At 41.3% G+C, this 18,921-nt stretch overlaps 2 protein-coding genes across 5 annotated transcripts in view; one reads left to right on the top strand and one right to left on the bottom strand.

The window, feature by feature from the left end:
* The window catches only part of SCRN1 (secernin 1), a 41,605-nt gene extending 40,154 nt beyond the window's left edge, over nucleotides 1–1,451 (top strand). The window contains exon 8 of the mRNA XM_082753501.1: nucleotides 1,355–1,451. Within this exon, the coding sequence (XP_082609627.1) occupies nucleotides 1,355–1,426 (72 nt within the window). The 3' untranslated portion in view covers nucleotides 1,427–1,451. The remainder of the gene's footprint in view (nucleotides 1–1,354) is intronic.
* The window catches only part of WIPF3 (WAS/WASL interacting protein family member 3), a 37,180-nt gene that overhangs the window by 6,264 nt on the left and 11,995 nt on the right, over nucleotides 1–18,921 (bottom strand). For 3 of the 4 annotated variants that reach the window (XM_082753497.1, XM_082753494.1, XM_082753495.1), the window contains exons 2-5: nucleotides 16,668–16,831; nucleotides 3,940–4,072; nucleotides 2,634–2,762; nucleotides 474–1,205 (exon numbers count right to left, since the gene is read on the bottom strand). In XM_082753497.1, coding sequence (XP_082609623.1) covers nucleotides 474–1,205; nucleotides 2,634–2,762; nucleotides 3,940–4,072; nucleotides 16,668–16,748 — 1,075 coding nt within the window. In that variant the 5' untranslated portion in view covers nucleotides 16,749–16,831. Of the gene's footprint in view, nucleotides 1–473; nucleotides 1,206–2,633; nucleotides 2,763–3,939; nucleotides 4,073–5,506; nucleotides 5,634–16,667; nucleotides 16,832–18,921 lie in introns of those variants that run through there. The other variant, XM_082753496.1, reaches the window with a different exon arrangement.

Here is an 18,921-nt window from a genome sequence, read left to right as displayed (position 1 = left end):
AGTTTCCCAGCCAGTTACAGCAGAAGAGGGATGTTATGGGTGGGCTGGAGTTTGAGGAGCTGCACACCTGGCAGATGTTTCAATCATGGTGCTGTATGCTCTGCTGCCCTACCTTAGATTGATTTTGACTGAGTGGAAACAGCTGCTGAGCTCAGTCAGCATGCTGCTGGAGACACACCAGCACCAACACAAAAGCAAGAAACCCAGCAGTTCCAGGATATTCCTTCACTGATCGGCATGCTGCTTCCAAGAATCACAGATTAGACTATACGGGATGTATGTCCAGCGGTAAGAAGAGCCTGAGATCTGGCATGCCCATTACACACTGTGCTAATTACATTCTTCTCACACAGTGGACTTCATCTTCTTGCTACACGTACACTTTGTACCCCTCGAAGCTCTCCCCATCAGTGCAATTTCCCCCAGCAGCCCAAAGGAGTGGGAGGCCTCATTTCCACCACCGCTGCTCTCACCTCCGCCTCGACCTGCTCTCTTCTTCCTGGTCTCCACCACTGCCGTTGGCTGAGGAAGGGGTGGGGTGGGAGGAAGAGGGAGCGACTGAATTGCGGGCTTGTGCAAATGGGACAGCAAGTGTGGGGACTTGGGGGGCAGTGGCGGGGGCACGTCACCGCTGCTGGCAGTGCCGCTGAAGGCTGGGGCGGGCGGAAAGGAGAGCCTGTTCAAGGCAGGGGGCAGCGCGGGGAGAGGAGGAGGAGGAGGTGGTAGAGGCGGTGTGGGAGGTGGATGATCCCTTCCTTCAGATGGAGAGGGAGCAGCAGGAGGGAAATCGCTTGTCCTGGCTGGAAATCCACAGGGGGGTAGGGGAGGAGGAGGAGGAGGTGGGGGCGGGTATGAAGCGCCTCCTTGGAACTTGGGTTTGTCAGCCTGAGGAGGAGGGAGCGGGGGCAGAGGAGCCGAGCTGGGGGGTGCCCCCTTGGAAGGCCTGTCTGCCGGAGGGGGGAGAGGCGGAGGAGGAGGGAAGGTGAGGGAAGGTTTGCTGGAAGCTGGAGGTGGTGGAGGAGGAGCAGGCAGGCTGGGTCGCGCAGCGCCGGCTCGTGGGGTGCTTGGAGGCTCTGGCAGGACGGCTGCCCGTGGCCCTTCGGGTGGGCTCAGGGGCCTACTGCCCGCCTTCGCAGTGCTGTTCGGTGGGGCTACGGTCTTCGGAGCCACTGCTCGGACTCCAGGAAGCTGCCCAGGCCTCCCAGCTGAAAGAGAGATATCACACGTTATACACCAGGATTTTGTTCTGAGTCATCTGACAAAGAAAACACAAAAAGCAACTCTTCAACTTCCCCTCCCCAGTTGTCTCTCTGAGTGATTAAACCACTTAACCCAGAACATCTCATACCAACAGGTTGTCTCTGCTGTAAGGGCCTGGGAGGTGATGTGTTCCGGTGGGCACCAGGGGCTCTGCTTAGTTAGATGACGACCTGCCAAGAGACCCTGCTCTATTTCTTGGTTGCTGCAACACACAACACTTCAAGGAGAAGTTGCTTTTCTGTGAAGCCCCGTGGTACTTCATATTGCCTTATCTTAGTAGCACACCCAGCTGGACACGAACGAGTGGAGGTGTCAAGAGGCCTATTGAGAAGGCCTCAAAGAACACGAGTGGATTGACACACATACGCTAACATCCTTACAGTTAAGGATTTAAGTTTAAGATTAAGAGGTTCACACAAGCATTATATAAATCTCAATCCCCTGGATTTTTAAAAGTAGTGCCTTGAAGGCTTTCCAGAAGGCGCAGGTTTGGATGTTTCCTTTTCAACAGCAAGTGCCCAAAGACTCTTGACCTTACAGAACATATTTGCCTAAGTAAATGTCAAGGATTTTTCTGAAAGCAAGATGTTGAAAAGGTATCTCACGCTATATTCACGTATTCTGACAAGCATAGTCCTAGTTTAAGGATAACTCAAAGAAGCTACTGCAGCCTTGTGAGGAAGCCCATCCACAAGCAGCGCTGAGCACCTTCAGCTTGTCTCCAGAAAACACAAATGCATGTAGAGCCCAGTTCTTCCTTTCCCAGCAAGAGCCTGAGCAGGCACCAGCTGCCCAACAGCCCCAGAGGTCATTGATGCCACCCAGAAAGAGTTTCCCCTCATTGAGGCCTGCATTTCTTGAAGTGAAAGCAGCAGAATGGCTCCCAGACATGCCTTGCTGGATCAGAACTGTACTTTTATACCAGAAGGCAGATGTCTTAAATATTAAGCTCTATAGTAACATAACAAGCCTGTAATACCAGAGAAATACACACTATTGGAGGGAAAGAAATGTGACTTTTTTGCCATTTGTGCTGAAGTTGTTAAATGCAGTATTGAAATCTGAGCTTATTTGAGGCACAATTACAAGTTTACATTAAGCTAATATAAAAAATCCCTATGTAAAACTGCAGAGTCCACTAAATCGCTTTCTTATCCAGTGTACAGGTATTTTATTATTTACACCTTAAGGAATAAGGTACTTGAGATCTAGAAAGATGATTTCAAGCACATTATTAATTCAGCCTTTCATGGTCAGAAGATGAATTAACGGTTCAAAAAAGAAAAAAAGTGTCACTAAAGCTATCCCCAAAGTACTTATATTCCAAATCACAGTTCACCCCAGCTACTCTTTCATACAAATGAAGCCCTTACCTGGCAGGTCTCTCTGGCCTGCTGGTCTGAGAACGGGAAAGCCGCCAGCAAATAAGCCCCCCAGAGGGGGCTGAGAACCACCTTTATTAATGGCTGGACTAGCTCCATCTCTGTTAGCTCCTTTGGGTTCTGTTACAGAAAAAAGAAAAAAAAAAAGTATAGCACAAAGCCATTTCATTGTTGCTCTCAGACTGCTAGGATTAGCACCAAACACAGCCAAGACTAGATTTTTCCTCTTTAAATTGACTCAAAGAAACCTACTGTTAGTACAGTAAATTGCCATTATTCTCTGACCAATATCTTGAAGCACAGCACCCTCTGGTGCTTTTCAATCTCAAGTCAATCATGGCACCAGCAAGAAGCTGTCTTAGACTACATTTGAAGTTATAGATTTGAAGATGCTTGTTGAAAAATCTCCCTTACTGATTGCAAAGCAATGGGATGTAGTGTCCCCAGTGGAAATTTATTTATAGGAACACACTGAAGAAAACACCTGTCAGGAGTGATGTAGGGTTTAGTTATGTCAAGCTCTTTCTAACTCTATCCTTCTGTTACTTACTCTGTTTACATGTGAATCAGTTGTATATTACAAAATACACTCTTGCCCCTTCCCCCACTGTCCCCAGGATACCTTCTTTTAGCATATAATGCTAAGGAAGAGAAGAAAATTAAATAAAGAAAAATAAAAATCAATACCAGTGATCTGCCATTACCCAGATGTGTGGAAAAGGATTCAGGCTAGAGAAAACACTGAAAAGAAAAGGCTCTAGGAATTATTATCTTTTAAAAGTTAATCTTCTCCCTGATTTTAAATGATGATCAGACATGCATTCACAGCTAAAGGAGACTTGAGAGGGTAAACACTCCTGTCTCGAAGGAATCAAATGTATGCCTCCAGAATTTTTTGGCATATTTTGTTCTTTTTATCTATTAAAGAAAAACTCTTCTGCCAGAGCCAACAATTCCCGCTTAAACAGTTACTTTAATAAGATATTTACATGGGTTTCATCATTCACAGTTGTTTTTTTTTTTTTTTGGACACGGAATGTCTGTTAAGGTCCAGTTACAGACTTTTTATGAAGTGTTAGTAGCTGCTGATCTCAAAACAGGATGTAAGTTTAGAAAGTGAGACTCTCCCCTCTTCACATCCATATTAAGCCATATTAAGATGTTGTCCCTTGATGAACTTCAAACCTGCCCTTCCATTTGAAGGGCTTTCCAGCTGACCTCCACAACCTCTAAATAGCTCTGAGGAATGGCTTCTGTAGAGCTCACCCAGGGACCTTCCTCGGGAGCCCGTACTTACTTTCAATCTGCGGTGCACTTCGGTCATTGATTTGAGTCACTTTCCTCAAGCGAGTTCCCTGCTGGATATCAGCCAACAGTGCATTTCGTGCTTTTTGGTCTTCCTTTCGCAATTTCGGTAGTTCTGAACTTGCCTGTTGACAATATGAGCATAAGACAGCAGGTACAGATAAAAATACATGCTTAGAAAGGGCACAAACAAACTTTGGAGAGAGAATTTGAAGTTACTCATCCCTGGCAGCTGTCATTTCAAAGCTTTTGGGTTCAGTCAGCCAGAACAGCATTCAGTTGTACAGAAGACATGAAACCTGGAAGTTTAAAGATAATACAAATCTAGTACTAGGGGTGTTAACATTGTTGAAAGGAAATTAGAGGGCATGCTTAAATGGTGTGTGACCTCTTGCTAGGCCATTTATGGTCTCTGCCCCACAAATACAACCCTGACTGTCTCTCTCCTTAGCTCTTTTCATTCTATTTACAATGCTTTATAACTAAGATTTTATTTGCCACCTTAGAACAAACATCCTTCTGTTTTACACATTTTGCCCTAGGGAAAAAACTCATTAATCGCATATTGAACTTACATTTGAATGTGAACATTAACTAATTTAGGTTTTCTCTCTGTATCAAAGAATTAAACCAGTTTGAGCAGACTGTCTTTACAACAATGCAGTTATATTTCAGTAAATTTTCTAGCCTATCCAAGGTCCATAAAAAGTCAGGTTGTAGTTTAAAGTTTTGTAATAAAAACAAAAACCAATATTTATTCTTTCTTCTTATTTCATCAAGTTTCCTGTTATAAAAAGTCAGAAGCACATTCTAGTTTAAAAAGTTTGGAAGTTTTGCTTTGTTGAAGCATATAAAAAGTGTCAGAGCTGCTATTTCCAAACCTCTCATGTGGTTAACAGAGGGGTATCTTCACATCATAGCAGCAATGTGCTGCTCCATGTTTCCACATCTACTGCAAATTCTTAGGGGTTACCAAGCTTCCTAAAGGGAAGGAAATGTTTATATAACCCCTGATTTTAGCATTATAGTCATAATAATACAAAACAATACTGTCATATTAAAAAAATAAATAAAAAACAGCAACTTCGTTAGAGCATTACAAAAGCAAAACAGAAACTTGAAAAAAAACTTATCCAGCTGCTTGAATTAATAAAACTTATAGCTTGCTAATCCTAAATGGAAAAATTACACTGTTATGCCATTACTTGTGGCTATTGTACTAGCTTAAAATCTTGTATTTATAGATTTGCACAGGCCCACTAGATGGCACTCCAGATTGCTGCAAATGCCAGCTGCATTCCTGACACCTGATGTAAAAACTCTGAATTATACAATCTTGTGACTGATACGGTATCTATGTATTATTTAAAAATATTAGAAAAAACCACTGTTACACAGTTTCCCAAAGTGAAACAGTGCTACCTGCCCCTGTGTTTTAGGGACAGTGAGTCTCATTCCCGTTACGGCCACCCTAAATGCTGCATGTATACAAAAAGCAGCGCTATACTATGTACAAGCCAGAAGCGATTTCCACTCACATTTGCTTTGACAGTACTTACTGTGAAAAATGGAAATACCATAACTGGAGCAAGGGTGCCTTCCCTTCTCATAAAAGCTTTTTACCGGTACCTTGAACTTCACGCCTCTCTACTGCAGCACAACAATTAGGATCTAGAGGGATCTGATCGAGACCTATGTTTAAAATTAGCTCCAGCAGCTGTGTTTTCGTTTCCAGGTTCAAGTGTCCGTATGCTCTGCCAGCTGTCCGCTTCATCTCCCCAGTCTACTTTTTCTGAGCAGGTAGACTGCTGGCATATGAAAAGTCTTAATATCCAAACAGCTAGTAGACTAAAACACCCTGCTTGTGGCAGCTTATATTCAACAGTGACCTGTGACTCGATACCACCTGTAGGGAGAGAAGGTTTTAATTTGTTCACCATTTCTAACACAAAAAAGAAGAAATGCTCTAAGCTGCAGGCCCAGAAGGCAGTGTAATAAGCTGCCATTGTCTTAAGACAGATCCCCTCACTTATCCCCTCACTTCAGTACAACACCATCCATACCCCAGCTTTCTTCCTCCTCAAGAAAGAGGCAGCATCCTCCACATCCAGCCCGGTGGGCTCTGGTGATTGATTAGCTGCTGAGTAGCTCAATATGGATTCTTTTTCCATTACAAAGTCAGGACAGTCTGGGGTGTAACGTTGCCTGGCCGCACAGCAGTCAGAGCTCCTTTGGATTTGTTGCTTGCTGCCTGCACTTCCCAGGCCTGTGACAATTCCTGTCCAGAAACGTTTCACCAGGTATCTCACCCACTCCTCTACTGGTGTCCTGGCCCTGCAAATTTGTAGTTTACCACGTTGCTTTTTGATACACAGTCAGGATGGGACCTTCCTTCCTCTGATCAATTAACAGTGTAGACTGAGTAATAAATTAATCAGGAATTCACACTGATGCTATGCCTGCAATCCACAGCACATGAACAGGTATTAAACGTGTATGTTGTCTATCAAGAGAAAAACAAAAAGAGAAACTCATGGGTTTTAAATCTCAACCCTGATCACATGAAATAGAAATACTGAGGCAGGAAGACAAATATATATATTTTCAGTCACTGAGGAAAAACAGCTGCAAGACAAAGGATGTAGTTCTCAGGCTACATTTTTTTTCCTCTTGTCCGAAGGGCAGTCTCATTTATTTAGAGAAACATTTCAATCTTTCAACAAAAGTCAAAAGGGAAGCAGAGGAGAATGCAAAGATCATTTATTTTATCAGATGCCAGAGCTGCCTTAGGTAACACAGACCAAAATTAAATCCCTTACTTTATTTACACGGATCAGTACAGGAACGGTGGGATTTCATTACCCTAGTAACCATTAGGTTATTCTGCTTCCATTTCAAACATCAGGAATGGCACCGACAACACGTAGTTTGAAACAGAACAGAACAAAACACACAGGTAAATAGCTAGAACATAAGAGAAATACTTCTTTTCATCTCACCAAACTCCACTACTTCTGTCTTCAGTGTCCTAAATCACACTCAGCTATGCCATTCAGTACGGTAAAGGATCAATGTTTGGGCTACATGACAGCTCTCTAAAGTACTTGTAAACAGGAAAATACCATCAAATCACAGTATTTAGAGCAATGTTCCGGGCTATAAATCAGCAGTGATAGAAATAAACACGCTGCTCCACCACAGGAGTGGCAAGGAAGATGCACACTATAGAAATGCCAATGCAGTGAGCCCCATTTCAAGGTGCATTCCTGCTGCATGTGGTATTAGCATCACTTTCAGAAAGTCACTTTACATCTTGCAAGACGGATGGGAGCATTGACCTACCCTCTGGGCTCCTATGATACTTCAAATATTTAAGAGGTATACGTGCTCAGATAGTAAAACGGTGTAAAGGCACCAGGCATTTGAAAAGTTCATAGTAGTCTTAATTATAGGGACATGCTAATTATTACCTTTCAGATGTTAAAGAGCACCCCTGTACACAGAAAAGGGGAATTCCTCTGGACTCTGAGCAGGTAGATCAGGTCATAATAGATGCAGAAATTGTCCCATAAATGGGTTATATTTATTCTGATGTTTAAATGTGTTATGTTTTTGAATTCATGAAATAATTCAGGGCATTGCAGATCTTTATAAACATGAGAGCTGAACCAAAAATGTACCTCCAACCCTCTGGACAATCCATCAGGCAGGCAGTCATGGACCCTTGTTTCAGAATAAACCCATCACCTGATGGGAAAAAAGGATCCCATACTTCATGGGATTAGGCAGGAGCCATTAGTAAGATAAAATAAAGCACTGTTTCATCCAGAGACGCTGCATTCTCTTTCATTTCAGAAAACTTGTAAGGTTTAGCATCCATACTCCTAACATGCAATGAATCGTATCATCACAGTGGATTCCGTTTTCTGGTCACTTTTTATAAGAAATACACTAAATAGAGCTGTGTAGAAAATGGATTTGTTTGCCTGAACTAGATTTAAGAAGAGTCAAAATATATTTAGCCTAATTTTAACAATATCTACTTGGTGAGATGTATAACTACAAAATTAAAAATAAATAAATCAATTTGACATGTGGTATTTTATTACGGGCAGAAAGACAGAGCTCTCATTTACTGACAATTTAATTTCTTCCTGTGAATCTGGTGTCAGTCCTCCTTTCTCTCTCCCATGCCCCATTTTTCCCTAGACAAAACAGGATTTGCTGCAGAGATCAAACACAGACACTGGCAGGAGGCAAACACTGTATCTTTTAGTAAACAAAGAGTTTGAGGACAGCCCTTATCAAATCCTTCCTATTATTTTCTACACTATTCTCAGTAAAACCTGCCCAGATACTGGCTGAGGCAAGGAATCTTCCTCAGTGCAGCATGCAACACCTCTGTTTTGTGTTGTACGGACAGGGACAGACATCACAGCAAGATGTGAAAAGATGAACAGAAAGCTTTAGGGTAGGAGATGGTTGATCACCAAGACACATACTCATGAAAACTTTCCTGGACCAGCCCTCAAACGCACAAATAATATTTCTGTATTCACAATGACTGGCATAGACAACGTGGACTGCTCAGGAAGGGCGACAAAGGCAAAATTATCTGTGGAACACTGTCTGTACATAATGTCACGGATGGCCATGAACACTGGGAGGATAACAGCCTGTTTGGGCTTCGTTAATCACTCTGAGGAAGGACGATCAGTGTTCTCGCTGCCCATATGGCACAACAAGGCTCTCCAAGGAGGAAAGCGTAGAGGGAGATGAGATGACTGCGTTCCTATCTGGATATAAAGCTCCTGCTTGCCTGAAGGACAGCCAGGCACAGGGCAGGTGCTCACAACAGCCTCAAAGGGCAGAGGCACGAAGTAAGGGGCCACTTTATGGTAGGGTGCAACATCCTGCTGGAACACCCTCCTTGGAACAGCAGTGATGAAAAAGATCAGAACAAGAATAAGGGGGACCTGCTTGTGAGCAACTTACTCTGTCTGCAGCTTCCTTCCCCTCAACCACAAGCTGCTGACCACTGAGTATTTAATAGTGTCCCACAGGAAGATCTCCGTAAGGATCAAGACTAAGGGATTTAAATGAATTCAGCTTTTAAAAGACCGTATCCTTTTCAAAAACAGAATCAAGAAAAAATATTCACTGTAAGAGGCCACAATATTAGAACAAACTGCAATCTCATAATATTCACTGAAAGAATGAGGATGTTTTGGAACAAGATGCAAAATTGAAGATGCCCAGAAACATCAGTGTGAGCCAGCATGTCTTGCGTGACATAGCACAGGATTATAAATCATCTATACTTTAGTAGCCAACCTGAAACACCAGATGAACTCGTTTCCCTCGAGATCAATCCACTATTACCAGATTTGAATTATGCCAAGAATTCACGATGTTGAATTTGTAGCAGGAGCAGTTTGCCCAGCAGGCAAGAGCACTGCTTTTTACAGAGCCTTCTCAAGCTGGCAGCTGACGTCTCCCCGGGGAACATGCTGGGAAATGCAATTGCAGCAAAACCCAGGAGCTTAGAAAAATAATAAAATAAACCCAGTTTCCAACAAGCCACAGAGATAAACATTGTCATTCTTCTGGCGTTTTCTTTAAGTGTGCGTCAGGTGTGGTTTTACTCATGCACTGTCAAGTGTTAAATAATCAAAACAAAGCCCTTCTCCAGTTTGAGGGAAAAATCCAGCAAGTCTCAACAACATAGCATATCACTTCCTTCTTGTATTTTAAGTTTTCTGAAGTGTTAGCTTATGAAGAAGCTTGCGAGATTTAGCTTGTGTTAGTTGTGGTTCATGTATTCACAACCGGGTCCTGACCTCTGATTTAAAGCCTTTCACTTATGGGGAAACCTCCCCGCGGTGCAAGACTCCACCTGTAGAGTCAATCGCAAGAGCAGAGCTGCTTCTGGTACTTGTGCTCCACAGGATGAGACTAATTATTTCTTGGCAGTCGGCCTACCTGCGTGAACACGGCTATCTCAGGGACTTCTAGCAAGCTGAGCTCCCAGCACACATAGCATGAGGGGTCACGATCCAGCCAGCGTTTCTTCTGAGGGAGCCCACACGAGGGGACCTGCCAAATAGCTTCCTGGCAGCTAATTAAGTCATTGTTTCGAGAGAATGACAGGAGCAGGCTTTCATGATTCCAGCTACACCCAGCTAAATAATCATTAGCCGTGATCTCAGCGTTCACCGCACCGAGTTCTGCAGCCTGAAGCTGCCGGGTTGAAAAGGTCATCGAGCAGTGTGTGTACTCAGATAGGCTGTATCCACACCAGGCCTCGCTCCTCAAAGCCAAGCAAGGGAAGTGCTGTACTCAACTTGTCAAGAGGCCTGTTCCCGGCCTCATAGCTGCTGCCTAATCCTGGCATTAGCAGGCCTAAATAATGAGGTGTTTCAGTGGGAGCATGCTACCTGCTTGGTGCGTGCCTCTAGATGCAAATGTACCATCAGACACAAAGGCAGGGAACAAAAGATTAAAAAATAGCTTAGCATGAGCCCCTCTCTCCTACATCTCTATTCCAGTGTTCATTTCAATCACCACCTCACCACATACAGGCCCTCCTCGCTTCACATCGGCACCGCTCAGCCAGACAATGCAGCAGCTCGTGTACTTACAGGTTACATCGACCCTGCCACAAACGGAGCCCTGGGCTCATTAGCAAGGGGGTACTTAAAGAATTCCCGGGTGGGCTGCTTAATTTCGGTGCGTGAATGCAAAAATGCGGCAGAATTAATGCGATGATTTATACCTGCTGAGCCACTTAGCTTTCATGTGAGTATTTAACTTGCTGACACCCACATGTGGAACACAAATTCTGGCTGTTCTTTCACTAAAATAAAAGATGCAGTAACCTAAGCCGCCAAAACGGAGGCACTGCACTGCAAAATGAAAAACTACCATAGGGGTGTTTTCCCAGCATTTCAGAAAGATCACAAGTCACATACCAGAAATACCCTGGGACTGGCTTCAAAAAATCACTTTGAATTTCACCTTCTGATTTCTATATTTTGGGGATTTAAGTTCTCAAGTTTTCCTCAGCATCAATTAAAAAACAACATGAAAATTCACGTGTAAACAAGAAAACCTGAGGTCCCAGCATTACAATGAAGGTACCAGAGAGCACAAGGCTGAAAACACTGCAGAGGGATCTGGTCACACTACCTGTTTATGCTCTCCATCTACTACAGCAGGGTCCCCAAAATGACAAGGGTTATTATGAGTAGCAATAACAAAATATTCAGCAACATGTGCCAAGCCAGAGAAATCACAATTTAATCTTACTCTGCTCTAAGAATGCTATGCCATTTATCCTACCCAATTACCTGTGTAGATGGTACTGATAGCTCAGAAATGCCTTTTAGCATCAAAGCAAAATTATGGTTGGCCCAAGATGGGAACATATTGAGAAACTAAAAATTTCTTGCAATGTCACATTCCAATGATGTAAAGAGGTCCAACACAAGTATTGCTATAAGTCTGGGTTCTATTTTAATTAAAAGGCTACAAGTCTAATATTAATCGACAGATGGAATGTAGTATATAGCCTTTGCACACAACACAGATGGACTAGTGATTTTTCAGGGCTATAATACCTTGTGAGAAGGATGGTAGATTAACCCATTAGCTCTCCACAGCTTCTAGTACCTGGGCTTGATCATTTACAGGTATTTATGCTACCTCTGTGACAATTTCCATAGTTTTAACCTTCAAATGCAGTAAAGTGATGTGCAAATCGTATAGGTGAGAAACGGACAGGCAAAAGAAGAGAAATAAATGTAAATGCTTTCCATTCCATGAAGACATGTATGACATATGGCATTATGAGAAAAAAAACAAACACCTACAAAACAGAACTCACTGCTTAAATACATTAGAAGTAGTGCCCGAAGAGATCTCAAGCAAAGCATTCAAGAAAATCGGTACACATGAACATACACAGTGCATGCCCCTGTACCTTTCCAGATGAAATACAAGGAGCAATGCCAACCTAGAACTTCTGTTTTCTTTATGTTTTCTCCACCTTTCATAGTCCCTACTTATCACACAAAAACACCTTTTTTTTTTTTCCCCCCTATATAATTGCCCCTCGCTTCTTTATGAAAAGAGACTGGTGTGTGATGTGATACATAATTAAAACATTATAAATCAGTTTCCTTTATTTTGGCTGGAACAAAGCACCATCAAAAATTTCAGCTATACCTTGTGCAACCCATGGCACAGTCTGTGTGATGCCAGTCATCAGCAAGATTACCAAACCTGGGCTCCCTCTAGCTCTGCTGTTTTCACCTAGTAGCAATAAACATCATGATTCAATATCTCTTGAACTAGGGACTTCATGACAAAGTAGCAAGTATTGTCTTACTCATGGCTTGCATAAAATTTTAATAAACATGTTGATAAATATTTTTGAAATGGCACTATGCATGACTCTGCTAAGCTCTCAGAGTTCTGTTTGCACATCTAGGAGTTTGAATGAAAACTTTATTTTCATGGGAAGTGACCTTGATTTTTACAATCAATAATTAGCAAGCATGCACATACATTTATGCATACCGATACATATACATGCACATTCTCTTTCTCGTTATATTATATTTAGTAGGCCCAGATCAGAACTCTATAAGTCATCAACCAAGCTGTTTTACATACATACGTTGTTTTTCTCTTTCCAAAGAACAGTAGTACTAAATGTTACAGGAGCAAAACCAACTCCTACACAATTTCAAACAAGCACTGTGGTTCTCCGAATTTCTTGGAAAGGTTGGAGTAAACAGCTCAACAAGGTTTGCACTTTGACAATTGCATAAAAGAGGAAAAAAAAGCATCCCCACAAGGAATACCATAAGCTGATATTCTCCTTAACACTGGAATCCTACCTCTAGGATGAATAGTGTAAATAATGCATTTATCAACATTATACCATATAGAATTGTTCTTCTGAAATTTTATTACAAGAATAGAAAGTATGATCAGAATAACAAACTTGGTAAACTGACAGATGTTCATCTACAACAGAAGTTCTATTAAAAAAAAAAAACAAAACACAAAACAACAACTAAATGAGAATGCAGTAATCACTGAGATTAATCTACATGCCAGGTTAATGTTCAGCATTTTTTCAGCTCTCATGTTTTAATCCCTGAGGTAAGCATATTCCTTTCTTCTTCTGCACTCCTAGTTTTTAGGAGGCCATTAGGGCAAATAAACTACTGGTGCTACTTTACTGGGTTTAATCATTTGATCCATTGTGTTTTTTGGGGTTAAGTTCTAAGCTAAGGTTTTGATAACAACAATTCTAAAGAGAACAGAAGTATTTTCTTAAACTCCACAAGCATATGAATCATTAAACAAACATCTTCTCTGAATAGCACTCAACCCAGCAAGCCTGCTACACACTTCCTTCAATATTAACATTTTAATAAGTGATGACTGAACATATCTTCAGGAATTTATACGTACAGACAAAGGCAACACAGCACTGCACATAAAAAGTGAACACGGTTTATCAAAGCAAAATTTGCTCTAGATCCTCTCATGGGAGCCTTACCTGAGATTTTTTTTTTTTTTAATCAGCCTCAGTACTTTTGGAAATTTAACGACCTAAATTAACCAGAATGCTCCATACAACTAAAAGACAGAAGGAAAAAAAAGAGAAATAGACGAAGGAAAAAGGGAGAGCGAAAAAGTTCAGACTTCTGCAAGTCAGGGCCAGAAAATATATTGGGGCAGCTTTATTCTGCCTATTCATAACTCTCATCTTTATCTATGACCCCCAGAAGACATTAAGCATTTGAAGACATGCTTAATTAATCAAATTAACTGTATTGACATTTTGACTCAGCCACCTACATCTGCTATTGCAGATACTATAGCATTGAAAAAAAATCCCCTTGGTTTTCATTTAAGTATGCCCTGACAGCCAGTAGCTTTCAGCTGTTGGGCACAGGTGGCTCCTAGCATGACTTAAATACCATCTTCAAATCATTTTAGTATTGCCTTGCAACAGCTTCTGTAAGTGAGAATTCAGTGCAAATACTTCAGAGTATCTGCAAATTCAAAGCTTTGAAAATTGTAGGGAAGAACCTATCTTTTCTTCTGCCTTAAAAGGGAGTTAATAGTATAAAAAAGTCAAGTGCCAACAGTACTTAGGTTTTCAGTGAAGGGCTGCAAAATCATTTGGGACCATGGCTCATTATATTCACTAAGAAAACGTGCAGAAAGAAGAATGTAATATAGTGATTATTTCTGCTAAAAATCTCTTAATAGTGAAAGCAAGAGGAAAGTACAGCTATTATCCATACAATTAGGAAAGCAAGACAAGTGTGTAGTACCCATGCAATGGTACCAAGCAAATGACAGGATTCTAAAGCCTCAGCCTACACCCGGACATTTCTCCTTTAACATAAAACAAGCAAGTAAAACTTGTGGATCAATACAGTGGTTAAACCCTAACTTTTATTTGCCAACATTTAAGTATTACTCGGGTTTAATTATGTCAATATAAAAGAATAAAAATCACAGTGCTGTTTACTTTGGAATGTTTCCAGGTGTTGCCCAAGTAAAACTTGTTTGTTTTGAAGGTTTGCTTAAAGCTATGTGCCTATGAGAATTTTTATTCCTCTTTTCCTCCAATTCTGGATTTAGCAGCTGTATCAACAGCTGGGCACTTTAGCAGCTGTAAAAGGCAGATGCCAAGTTCTAGGAAGCAGCTTCCTAGTAAAAGAAAATAGGGCCCGTAGCAAATTTTCATGGATTCCCCAATTAGAAGGGGAATCTGCAACTTAACACCAGCTAGAGATTTGACTCTTTCTTAGACTGTGCTTTTGCTGAACTCAGACTACGGATCCTCGCAAAGTTGTCCCCCTCTGATTTTGACTGGGAAAAATCCTTTCACTGTAAGAGAAAAACAGTGTTCTGTCACACAATTATACTCATTCTTAATTGTGGCTTATGTGCTCTTTTCAGTGTCAACACTTTCATCAAAAGGAAGGCTTTAATATCAGAAATTAATTATAAATGCATTTGGTTTGTGCCAATCACTGAGATGAAACTGACTGTAAATTCTGTACATCTTACCCACAGAAGATCATTTTAGTAAAAGAATGATCTAAATAAAGTATGGAAACACAGTATAAGCCTTCTTATATCAAAACTCTTTCATAGTAGTGGTTTTGGTCATCAGGAAAGAAAGGGAACAAAAAAACCCTGAACTTGTTTATACTGGTTCTTAGGAGTCCTCTCAGCTTTCCCAAGTCATTTGCAATTTGGAATATGTTAGAGGAATCTAAAAACATCTCTAGATATTTACTGAGCTAAATTTATTAGGATAAGAACACTTGCAGCTTTGTTGACTTTGATTGCATTTGTGGGCATTAAGTTGCTCACAAAAATCAGCCCACTTATTTCAGTATCTAACTATATGTTGTGTATCAACTCTGAAGAGCTGCTAACTGAAAACACTGCTGATGGTGCCCAAAATTAAAACAGAATGACAATAGGAATCAAGCACTGCTGATTTAATTTACTGTCTCAGTCCTCCTCCTCTTCATCTCCACAATTCCTGGAGAGTTTTACAAAATTGTTCAGCCTGCAAAGCAGCAAAGAGAAACATGCAAAAAAACCCTCCTCCTGGATGAAGATAACATAAAAACATTATTAAACTAAATCAACAGACCTTCATGGGAACAAAACAGTAGAGATACCAGAGAATGAAAGGCAGAAATAAAGTTCTGAAAAAAAAATAAAAATTAACAACCCCCCTGCTCCCTCCCCCCCAAAAAAACAAAACCAGAACAAAAACATTTTGAAGTATATTCAAAGCACGAAGAAATGTTGTTTGCTACAGGGACTAACAAACCCTGGAAATAATTACAGCAGTGACAGAAAAATAATGAAAATTAAGGAGAGATTTTATGTCTTGAACATAAACATGCCAGGTTTCACTATTTCAGAAATGGTCTAGGAATTTCAGTGCAGAACCAGACTATGAATAACTGGTTACAGTATACAAGGAACAACTTAAACTTGTTTTATCATAGGTACAATAATTGTGAAGGTATGAAAATGTAATACCACGCAGAACATCCTCCCCTTACTGCAAACATGCTGGCAGGGTGCATGTTCTACTTCATGGCTTACAGAGTAATGATCTGTTACAAGCAGTAATTGTTCCTGCACACGTATAAAAGCATATTGTGCTGTATCCCCAGGAAGGTGGCATGTGCTAGAGAGAGAAACACCTACAGCTGAACACTGTGAGTCTTAACAGAAGCTTATGAAAGAAGATGAAGAAATTAAGACTTACCACCTGCAAGTCACCAAGACAAAAATGAGTTTCCTGTGACTGGAGAAGTATTTAGAAATGCTAAATTCTCACCACATGCACTTTAACACAGGGGTCTTCAAACTTTTCATGATCACACAGCCCTATCAGTAAAACATTTTTGAGTGTGCACCCCCAACAGATGTTTGTTTACTTATTTATAAACTACACACATGCACCTCTGAAGTTCTAATATTTTTTCCTGCACCCCACTTTGGAGACCACTACTGCAATGCACGGAAGAACAAAAGCTGGCAAAACAGGCACCCACCCCAGATATTTGCTATGAACATGCACGGCAAAATTCTGGCAGCTCTGAGCTGGCTACCATACCTAAGTTCTTGCTAATAGAAATAAAAAGTCGATCTTACCAGAGGTGGTGGTGGAGGGGGCCCTCCAGAAGGCGGTGGAGGCGGTGGAGGAGGCGGCGGTGGCGGCGGCGGCACAGGCATCCGTTAGATTTCTAGCTTCACAGTTATGAAAAATATAGCCAAAGTCTATGTCCTTGAGGGGAAGGAAGGGAGGAGAAAGAAAACTGGAAAAAAAAAAAAAAGAACGTGTTTATGCACTGTACGCTGAAGATCAGCCAAATTTCTAGCTCTCAGCAGACTGAAGACTTTTGCACTGCACCGCTTCCAAAACTACAGTATGAACAGCCTCATTATAGTTATCTGATGACAACACTCATCCAAAGAGCAAGCTCCCATATTTGGACAAGTGCCACGAATACCAAATGCATAGATGCCAACCTGTCCAGCTTTAATTACTGTGCCTTCTCCTAATCTCGCCCATAGCCCTGAAATGCAATTCTGCAGAGAACAAATCAGAGTCAACCAAACGTAGATACTCCTGCTGGGACAAAAGCTCTGTTGACTTTAAACCAGGGTTTTGCTGCTCGAAACACACAGCAAGGAACTTTGAAGCAAGTCCAGTGACCCTTACAATGGAAAAAAAAAAAAGACATGACTAATAACACATAAAGAAATAATTATACAGTTTCATTAAATATAGGTCTATTACTAATTAACACCACGTAAGGATCAGACAGCTCAAGTACTAAAGTCAAATGTATGGCGTTTCCTGACATTTTAAAATGTTATTTTTTAACAATTTTTTAGAAACACTGAGTAAAAGGACAAACATCTTCCAACAGATGCTAATTTAGGTGCTAATTTACAAATAGGGGCTGTGGTTATCAATATGCAAAGCTCATGCTAATGTACCTAAAACAGTACTGATAGATAAATCATTAACAAGTTGCAGAGTTTGGGTTAAGGACTAAGATTTTGGTTGACCACATTTCACTTTTGACACAAGGCTCTCATGAACTGTATTTAAGCAACATCACGGATGTTGAGCCAAACATTTCTTCCTACAACCTATTAACCTGACTGGCTTCTAGGTGACTAACTGGATGGCACTGTTTCAGGAAAGATTCAATTTTATTCTGTTTTAGCATTATTTTTAGAGTTAAGATGATTACAGAGGCTTTAAGTACCTGGACATACTTAAATATGCCTGAAAGGCTTATTCAAGCTATCACATAGCAAAGACATCATTCAAGACTCCTACTGTCCACACAACACTGAAAGTTACATGATTACTAGAAGAAAATAAGTACTATTTGCAATACTTTTAAGTGGTACCTGAAGAATTGATGAGATACTAACACATGCTTATTTATTTATTTATTTTTCCTTCATTAAGAAGGGCATGGAATATTCCACAATGTCTTTGCAAGACCTGAGAGCTTAATGAACAACCTCACTGCTTCAGTTTCCTCCAGGTGAGAGCCAGGGAGCAGCATCCCATACTCCAGTAGGGGAAGGGCACTCCTTCCAGCAGCAAGCCAAAGGAAAATTTACAATGCTAGTGTGAGCTGAGGAAATGAAACAGGCAGTCAGGTTGGACTTTGCTGGAAATGCATTAGCTAGCAGTTGTGTAAGCTGTAGAACATCAGTCAGGCTCAAGGAACAGGGATGGAAAAGTGTAAACAAGGATGCACGTGGCCAGGGACTGAATAGCCACAGCCAAATCCCATAAAATATGGGGGAACAGGCTTCAGAAAGGTAGCTGTCAGCTGCACCTGGGGCATTACTGACTGTGCTTGTCCAACCTCTTCTCCATATCCCACTGTGAAGGAGATAGCATGATCGAGACCACCTACTCCAAGCATCCCAACTGTTGGAAAAGCCTTCTGTTAGCTGAACACGAATCTCTTACTCCCTCTGGACAAAGAAAAGAATAGGACATAGAACAGGTTGTCCCCTCTCTGTGCAGACTGTCACATATTTAAAGGCTTATGCCTCCCCCTTGAGTCATCTCTTCTCTATGCCAAATGCCCTATTTTTAAAAACCTTGATTGGGAGGCAGTGCTTTCCCAACCCCATGTCATTCCTGTGGCCCTCCTTGGCAATTCCAGCTGCCCTTCTTGAGATGAGAGAGCTCGAGATTGGGAGAAGCAATGATGTTAACAGGCAAGTGCAGCTTTGCATCTTTACAAGATTCAAGATCTTATAAAACCATTTACGGGAGATCAATTACAAATTAAGCATGCAGAGCCTCTGCAACAGTTGCTTTCACCCTCAGAGGATGCTATGCAAAGGACTAGTAAGTATATCAAAG

The sequence above is a fragment of the Aythya marila genome, assembly GCF_965140915.1.
Source record: "Aythya marila genome assembly, chromosome: 2".
NCBI lineage: Eukaryota > Metazoa > Chordata > Aves > Anseriformes > Anatidae > Aythya > Aythya marila.
Note: the sequence above shows the minus strand (reverse complement) of the source record. Positions and strands in the feature narration are given on the sequence as shown.